Source organism: Epargyreus clarus, unplaced genomic scaffold, assembly GCF_041222505.1.
Source record: "Epargyreus clarus isolate Ecla_fem2 unplaced genomic scaffold, WU_Ecla_fem_2.2 ptg000023l, whole genome shotgun sequence".
Classification (NCBI taxonomy): domain Eukaryota; kingdom Metazoa; phylum Arthropoda; class Insecta; order Lepidoptera; family Hesperiidae; genus Epargyreus; species Epargyreus clarus.
In genome coordinates this window covers 11,918,255-11,927,538 of record NW_027332230.1, presented here as the reverse complement: position 1 = coordinate 11,927,538, position 9,284 = coordinate 11,918,255, and the positions used below count along the sequence as shown (strand labels likewise).

The following is a 9,284-nucleotide window of genomic DNA, read 5'->3' as shown; positions in this document are numbered from 1 at the left end:
GGTGAATCGTAAATTTCACCGACGAAAACAAAGATGGCTGTGTTTTTTCACGTGATTTTACGACGAATTTTACGTGAGAAACATCGCTTACGATATGGTTTTACGACGCAGCACCTTATGTTGCGGGGTGGAGTTAACGCTATGGTTTTATTTGTTTGACTCTTAAGAAAAACGTAGAAAGTAAATAATGTTGTTGCTTCGTCTAAAATAAATATTTGTTTGGTAACAATGTCATATAAATAAACACTTTTTACATTCGTAGTGCTTGTGTCGAGACACAAACGAATAAATGGAAAAAGACCCAGAACAGACATAACATTAGATTCAAATTCATTCACGTGTCAGATACAATATAAGATCGTATAATGGCTAAACGGTATGTTAAATTTAGGCTCTTTAGATTATCTATAGAGTACTGAATATAATCATACCGTATGTCATAACAATATTGGGTCCAAATCGATATTTCTCAACAAGTTAAATTGTATAATGACTCGTACTTACGAGTACTATAAGTTACTTAGTTACTTAGTTAGTACATTTGTTTGACACTTACAATGAAAAATGTAACTCATATATATATTTTTTAATAATATAGGAGTAGCAGACGAGCATGCAGTCCACCTGATGGTAAGTAGCTACTGCCGCCCATGGACACCTGTAATCAAGCCCAGATAGGATTAGATATTCCTAGTTGAGGTCAGCCACAGATGCGCCGCTACGCTTGAGGACTAAGTTGTAACGCCTCGGCTCCCTTATCACACTCTTCAAAACGGAACACAGCAGCCCCTAACGCTGCTGTTATTAGGTAGAAAAATGTTACTAATAAACTATCAATGCAATAAGTAATTTTCTTACACTAAAAATAAATATTAAACCAAAACGCGATCACAACATAAGTAGTGGGTTAGTTGTTCATTCCGTAGCACAGTGCACAATGGCCTGTAATGAGAAACAAAAAGCTAGTAATCATACAAGTAGGGCGGCCGCTGCAATCGGACCATTGTTTCGTGTTTCGTATTTCACTACTATTAAACTTACTATTGTTTAAAATAACGAGGATGCCAGGCACTATTTGACAATCATATTTTAAGGAAAATATAAGCAGAAAGTATTATATACATATACAAGTCATTCGAGGAAATTAATACGAGTACCTGAATAAAACTGAATTGCCTAATTTCAAAATAATGTCATATTTATACAATTTACATTAAAACCGTTCTTAACGAAGTGTAGCCTGTCTAAAAGGTAGATTGGAATTTGATTAAAAGTAGACGTCCATTATCAACTAAATTTACAGTTCTAACATTACCTACATTATTGTTACAAAGAATAAACAGATATGTTATCAAAAAAGATAGTGATATTATCTTTAATCTTTAATTTATAAAACGCTTAAGAATATCGATATTACCCTTATTATCAACCTAATTTTAATTAATTTTAGTTATTATTTCTGTGCAGGGGCACATTACTATAATTGCTGGGTTGGAAGAATTGAAATCCCTTGTTTTATTCTTGTTCCATTTATTCCTTTGTTCCATAGGTCTATTGCCAGTACTGAATGAAAATTTGAAAATCTGGCCTATTTATATCCCCGACTCAAGTACCACAACTAGAAGCAGGTTTAGGCAGCAATATAGGCATTTTGGCCAATTACAACTATTTCCCGTTATTCTATGTCTAAACCTGTACGGACCTGTACGAACCTGTTCAAACTGTGGCCTTGAATCGAGGATTCACAATAATAATAATAATAATCTATTTAGTTTGTTTAGGAATTTACATATTTCTATTTAAACTTCTATTAAAACCTAAACTATTGCAAAACCTATTATAATTGACACCTATACCTATGCCCTATAAACTATTACGAAATATTTATTTTAATACATTTACAAAACTTAAACTATTATCTATTTTCCCTATTCTATTAAATCCTATTATATACTATTAACAATAAAACATAAGTAAAACACTATTCAAACATAATAAAAACATCAATAAATTACATTAAAAACTATCAGCTGTTTACGTAACTACGTCTTACTGCTATGATCAGCTGATCGAGTTGGAGTCAGCTGTTTAGCGTCGGCCATTGAACTATACAATATTAATCAGCTGATCGTGTGTTACGAATAATGAAGTCTTTATTATTACAACTTATGAACTATTATGAACTATAAATTAAGTAAACAATTTCAAACTTATAATTACGTCGAATCTTGAGTCAGCTGTTCGCGTCGTCCCGCACATTTCTCCCGCCGTGCAGCTGTGTTGCATCTTCTGTCGGTGCTGGGGCGACGTCTTCTATAGGCAGCACTACCAGCTTCCTCACTGGCCGGCGTAGAAATCCTCCCTTTGTTGCCACGTCGACTGTTCTTACTATGTTGTCTGGACCCGGAAATGTTGCGATGACCCGACCTCGAACCCATATGTTCCTAGGTAGGTTACTGTCCAATATTTGTACTAAGTCGCCGATCTTCACTGTTGCCCCTCTTCCGTGGGGCTCCCGCCGGTGTTGAAGCTCAGGAAGGTACTCTCGAAGCCATCTTGTCCAGAATATGTCGGTTAATCTCTGCGCGGCACGCCAGCTGTTTTTGCATATGGTGTCGCGGTCGTTGAACTCTCCCGGGGTCGATACTCTTCCGTTCCCGCCGAGTAGGAAATGGTTCGGTGTAAGCGCTTCTGGGTCCTCGGCGCTCACTGACACGTGGGTGAGAGGTCGGCTGTTCACTGTATATTCCACCTCTGCCAGGAGCGTCGTGAGGACTTCTTCTGCTGGATGTCGTTCGTGAAGCGTTGCTTGCAGTGCAGTTTTCACGGAGCGCACGAGCCTTTCCCACGCGCCTCCCATGAAGGGCGCGCCAGGTGGGATGAATCGCCACGAGATGATCTTCTTAGCAGCCTCCTCCGCTGTGGCTGCGTCGATCGCCTGCCGTAGTTCCTTGTCAGCGCCCCTCAGGTTGGTGCCGTTGTCCGACCATATTTGCGCCGGACGTCCACGGCGCGCCATCATCCGCCGGAGCGCCATCACCGCAGAGTCGGTGGTGAGCGATGCTGTAACTTCTAGATGAATAGCACGTGTGGTTAGACAGGTGAAGATAGCTACATACCTCTTCTGATTGGTACGCCCGACTGTTACTGTAAGCGGCCCGAAGTAGTCGACTCCTGTGTATGTGAAAGGTCGCTTGTGATGTGCCAAGCGACACGATGGTAGGTCTCCGGTTCTCGGGTACGGCGGTGCTTGAGTTTTCATGCGGCATCTGAGACATTGTCGTATTATAGTGCGCGTCACCGGACGTAACCGTAGAACCCAATACCTTTGTCGACACTCGTTTACCGTGGCCTCGACTCCGCTGTGGTGCATCTGTCTATGGATGCTGTGTATCCATAGTTTGACTGTAGGATGGTCACCGTCCAACACCATGGGGTTCTTGACCTCATTTGTGACGGCTTCTATTGCTTCGATGCGGCTTCGGAGTCTCAGGGCACCATTTTCATACTTGACACTTAATCGATGTAATCGGCTATCTCTGTCTATAGGCTTCTGACGTTTCATATTATCTATATCAACCTGAAATGAACTTTCTTGCGACGAACGCATTAATAACTCTTCTGCTTCTCGGAGGAGTTCTGCGGGCACGGAGATATAACATTTGGCTTGTTCTATTTTTCTATGCTTTACCTGTGGAGCCACCGGTGTCTTCTTTTGACGTCGCCAGTCGGGGTCCGCTTGAGCGTTTCGTCTAGTCCTCTTGTAATTAACCCGCTGTTTAGACGTCCTGCAAAGCTGTATAAACTGTAAAACCCTTGCTGTAGTGAAACGTAATCTATCCCAATTTGAAAATCTAGACACCTCCGGTAGACCTTCAGCCAGCTTCAGACCTCGTTCTGTTACTATGTTGTGTGTTCTTTCTTCACCTGTAGGTTCTGATGGATACGACGCAGAATTTTCTATTGGCCAGGTGCTCGAATCCTCGTGTAGGAAGTCCGGTCCCCTATACCACCTGTGGTTCTTATTGAACCCTATTGGGACATTTCTTGTGGCATCGTCCGCCACGTTGGACTTCGTTGGCACCCAGCGCCACTCACTTACCTTTGTACCTTCTTCTATAGCCGCTATGCGATGTGCCACATACGACTTGTAAGAGCGCGAACCAGCCTTGATCCATGAGAGTACTGTGCGGCTGTCCGTCCAGAACGTTCTTGAGTCCGGCTTTCGTTGATGTTCTTTAACGACGGCGTCGGCGAGGCGAGTTCCCATCACTGCTGCTTGTAGCTCTAACCTAGGTATAGATGTTAACTTTAAAGGTGCCACCTTGGCCTTGGACATAATTAGTGATATGCTGACGTCGCCGTTGGGTGCCGTTGCTCTCCAATACAATACCGCTGCGTAGGCTGACTCGCTGGCGTCGGTGAACACGTGGAGCTGAAGGGATGTAGCGTCGCTGTACTGTAGGTATCTTCTTGGTATTGCTATATTCGAGAGGCTTCTCAAATGTACCATCCAGTCGCGCCACTGTTCCGCTATGTGATCTTCTATTTTCTCGTCCCACGATGTCCCACGCCGCCAGAGTTCCTGTAAAATCTGCTTAGCTCTTATAGTAACTGGTGAAGCAAAGCCTAACGGATCAAAAAGCGACATAACTATACGTAGGGCTTCTCTCTTCGTCGGTGTTTTCCCATCTATAAGTTCACGAGGCACACGCGTTAAATTGAGGTTGAAGGTAAGTTCGTCTGTTTCCGGTTTCCATACGATTCCTAACACACGTTCCAGCTGCTCTCCCGCCTTATAGAGTTCTATGTCCTGTGACGACTCCTGTTCCCCTAGTGCTCGTAGTAGCGCGGGCGTGTTGGACTTCCATTGTTTCAACTCGAAGCAGGCTCTTCTATGTATATCACGCACGCTTGAAGTGATGCGTATGGCTTCTTCGAGGCTTCTAAAGCTGTCCAGGTAGTCGTCGACGTAATGCTTCTCTATAATGGCGGAGGCTGCTTCTGGCTCGGTCTCTTCATACTTCTTAGCGTTCAAGTTCTTGACGAATATTGCTGTTGACGGCGAACTTGAAGCTCCGAAGATGAGTGATGTCATTCTATACTCCTCGGGTGGTTGATCGTCACGACGGTTCCCTCGCCACAGGTACCTAAGAGCGTCTCTGTCTTCTGTTCTCAATTTCACTTGCATGAACATTTCCTTAATGTCAGCTGTTACTGCAACCATATGCTGTCGGAACTTCATCACGACCCCTGGAAGTGATTGCAGTAGATCTGGACCTTTCAACAGCAAGTCGTTGAGTGCGACACCCTTAGTCTTCGCTGCGGCGTCGTGTACCACTCGGAGTTTATCTGGCTTCATTGGGTTCACTACCGCGAAGTGCGGTAAATACCAAGTTCTATTGGGAGTCTTCGTCCTCGGTGCAGGCTCGGCGTATCCTTTCTTGATAAGCGCGTCCATCTGTTCTGTATACTTCTGTTTTAATTGAGAATTACGGTCAAGCTTCTTTTCTATGTGCATAAGACGTGTCAACGAGTTGTCGTAGTTGTTAGGCAAGTCGACCTCTTCTCTTTTCCATAGTAGAGCGGTTTCGTATCTTCCTTCTTCTGTTTGGGTTGTATTTTTCTTTAAGATACGTAAGGCTTGCTCTTCAGGGTCCGACTGTGGCTTCTTAGGGTTGATGCATAGCGAGTCCATTGCGAAGTAATGCTTCATGAGATCTTCAAGCTTATCTTCCTGCGGCGCTTCTGTAATGTGTGACACGAAGTTAGCGGTACGTCCAATAATTCGGTTGTGGCTTCCGTGAAGTACCCACCCAAGTGGCGTGAGAGACGCTACCGGTTGGTTCTTCTTTCCCCTTCTCACTCTTGATGCTAGAAGGAGATGCCAGTTGTCTTGACCGATGAGTATGGTAGGCTTCGCATCTTCATAGGAAAGTACGTCGCTAAGATCTCGCAAGTGTTCACATTCTTCAATCTGTTGTCTTGCTATTTCCTGCGGCGATACGTGCAGGTTCTTGATAGTTCTCGCTTGAATGCTTGCTGTGTGGTTGTTCAACCCGTTGAGTGTGATGCTAACTCTTCTTGACTTTGTTTCAGCTGTTTTCAACTCGTTGATTGCTTCTATACGTAATGGGTCGATGGGTCCCTTTGCCCCTATTTCGTAGGCAAGGCTGTCGTCTATCAGCGTAACTGTAGATCCATCGTCCAATAACGCGTAAGTGTTGACCGTATTCTTGGGACCTGTTGCCTGCACCGGGATTATCTTCAAATAAGTTTGCTTCTTTGTAGGTCTGGCTGTAGTCCACGCGGAGTTGATGACCTCTGTTGACCTATCTTCTGTTTCTGCCTTTTCTGTTCTGTTGAAGTGTAGTAACCTGTTATGGAAATACTTACAACTATTAATACCACACGGCTTCGTTCGGCAGTTGTGAGTCTTGTTTCTGAAGCGTAGACACCGAAAGCATAGTCGTTTCTTCTTTGCTATATCCCATCTTGTGCTTTCGTTTGCTTCTTTAAACTGTTTGCAGTCCGTCGCGATGTGACCTGTTTCTTCACATACGGGGCATTTCTGTATAACTGTAGACTGCTTTTCTAATACTGTATGTGTCTTCTGAGGACGTCTATTACTATACATCGGCGGTGCCATCTGTTCGGGGAGTGCATAGGGTCCGCACAGCTCAGCTTCTCTCTTCATAAATTTTTCAAACTTCAATAAGTCAGGCTCTTCTTTCGGTTGTGTTGCAGCAAAGTCGTAATATCTGTAACGTAAAGTAGGAGTAAGCTTGTCCACCATTACCTTAGATACCTCCGGATTGTAGAGATAGTAGACGCATTTCAATGCCCGAAGTGTAGACACGGCGTTTGTAACCTTAGTAGAGAACACGCAAATATCCCTAGGCGACTCGCAGAGGCGCGGCAGTGTTCTCAATGTGTCTATTTCGGCCATTGCTATCATCTCTGATCTACCGAATCTCATTTCCAAGGTCTTCATAACATCGGATGGGTGTGCGTTGGTGATCAGTAAGCTTTCAACTGCTTCCTTAGCTCTTCCTATTAGATGTCTTCTTAACCTATTAATATTTTCTACTATTGAAAAAGACTCTTCTGTTTCCATATATGCTGCTCTAAAAGGTAGCCAGTCCTGATAATTACCGTTAAAAGTCGGTAATTCAACAAACTTTGAGGACCGCTGGCTAGCTTTGATGGCCTGTGTTATCGCTGACGTAAGTTGAGAGAAGTCTGGCTGCGCGTGGACTCCCGCCGGTGCTTGAGCTCCCGCCGTTGTATGTACTCGCGGATCTGGTTGGGTATGGTGCGCTGTACTATTATTCTGTTGAACCGGCCTTGTCTCTTCCGTGATAGCTTCTATTTCTGTTTCTATTTCGCGGAGAGGTAGGTGCGGCTCGTCGGCTATGGCTAGCCTCGGTTGCGCTTGCTGTTCCAACCAGTCGTCGACCCTGGTGTCGGCTTCTGTTTTTGAGTACTCGGAGACGTCGTCATCGTCGTCTTCTGCTTCTATAACGGCGAGGCGTGCTGTTGCAAGTTCCACTTGCAGACGTATAAGTTCTTCTTTGGCCTTGGCTACCTTGTAAGCCTTTGACCTTGAACGCGTGGATCCGGCGCGTCGACTCGGAGCGCGCGAACCATGCTGACTATGTGCTTCTGAAGGCTTCTGTATTACTGTCGGTGAATCAGTACTGGCGGTGAGCTCGACGGGATTCTTGAAAATGGTCGCAGCCGGCCTGGCCATCGTGGTGCCAGTGGCCACTGACGCTACTGTACCCTTCGTCGTGACGGACGTGTCTGTAGCGGAGGTTCCCCCAGTAGTGTCGGTCGCGGTGGTTCCCGTGGCCGACGTTTCTGTTGTTGTGCCCGTAGCGGAGGTCCCAGTGGTCGCGTCAGACGAGGAGGGCTTCGTTTCCGTCGAGTCTCGGCGTTCTTTTCCCACGGAGCGTGTGATCGGCATTCTTCTTGCTAATACACAAAAATGACAATTGGAACGATAATATTACTTACTATTCTTCAATTTCTTCAATATTCGGCTTTCGAAGGACCATTAAATGTGCAGGGGCACATTACTATAATTGCTGGGTTGGAAGAATTGAAATCCCTTGTTTTATTCTTGTTCCATTTATTCCTTTGTTCCATAGGTCTATTGCCAGTACTGAATGAAAATTTGAAAATCTGGCCTATTTATATCCCCGACTCAAGTACCACAACTAGAAGCAGGTTTAGGCAGCAATATAGGCATTTTGGCCAATTACAACTATTTCCCGTTATTCTATGTCTAAACCTGTACGGACCTGTACGAACCTGTTCAAACTGTGGCCTTGAATCGAGGATTCACAATAATAATAATAATAATCTATTTAGTTTGTTTAGGAATTTACATATTTCTATTTAAACTTCTATTAAAACCTAAACTATTGCAAAACCTATTATAATTGACACCTATACCTATGCCCTATAAACTATTACGAAATATTTATTTTAATACATTTACAAAACTTAAACTATTATCTATTTTCCCTATTCTATTAAATCCTATTATATACTATTAACAATAAAACATAAGTAAAACACTATTCAAACATAATAAAAACATCAATAAATTACATTAAAAACTATCAGCTGTTTACGTAACTACGTCTTACTGCTATGATCAGCTGATCGAGTTGGAGTCAGCTGTTTAGCGTCGGCCATTGAACTATACAATATTAATCAGCTGATCGTGTGTTACGAATAATGAAGTCTTTATTATTACAACTTATGAACTATTATGAACTATAAATTAAGTAAACAATTTCAAACTTATAATTACGTCGAATCTTGAGTCAGCTGTTCGCGTCGTCCCGCACAATTTCTAACTTGAATTTGTAAAACTAATTTGAATCGCAGAGAAGAAAAATCAAACCAATTTCGTATAAATTCGTATCCGTATCGTCGAAATGTATCTTCATTATTATTGATACGGGAAACCGTGCAAAGCGCAAACTATTTATAAATTCAAACACACACGTATAGGATATAACGGATATTTCTGGGTCTGTGCGGAATTTTAAATGAGTGGTCAAGAGCCTTTACCCAAACCCTACCCTTGAAATGTTGTTTTCTTGTTTTACTCCCCAATTATGCATTAATAAACGTTTTATATGCCTGCCCAACCCTAAAACTGTACGATGGAAGGATTTTCGGTTGAAATACAGCACTGTAAAATGTATTTTATATCCTTGTATCGTGTAGATTGCGGTATTGTTTGGTTCTGTTATCATGATAATCAT

General features: G+C 43.1%; 1 protein-coding gene across 1 annotated transcript; it reads right to left on the bottom strand.

Annotated features, from left to right (window-relative positions):
• Nucleotides 1-1,510: 1,510 nt before the first annotated feature.
• Nucleotides 1,511-8,859, bottom strand: LOC140751520 (uncharacterized). The gene has a single exon (XM_073085411.1). It carries the CDS (start codon nt 7,967-7,969, stop codon nt 2,234-2,236), a length of 5,736 nt encoding a protein of 1,911 aa, XP_072941512.1. The 5' UTR covers nt 7,970-8,859; the 3' UTR covers nt 1,511-2,233.
• Between the last annotated feature and the right edge of the window lie 425 nt (nt 8,860-9,284).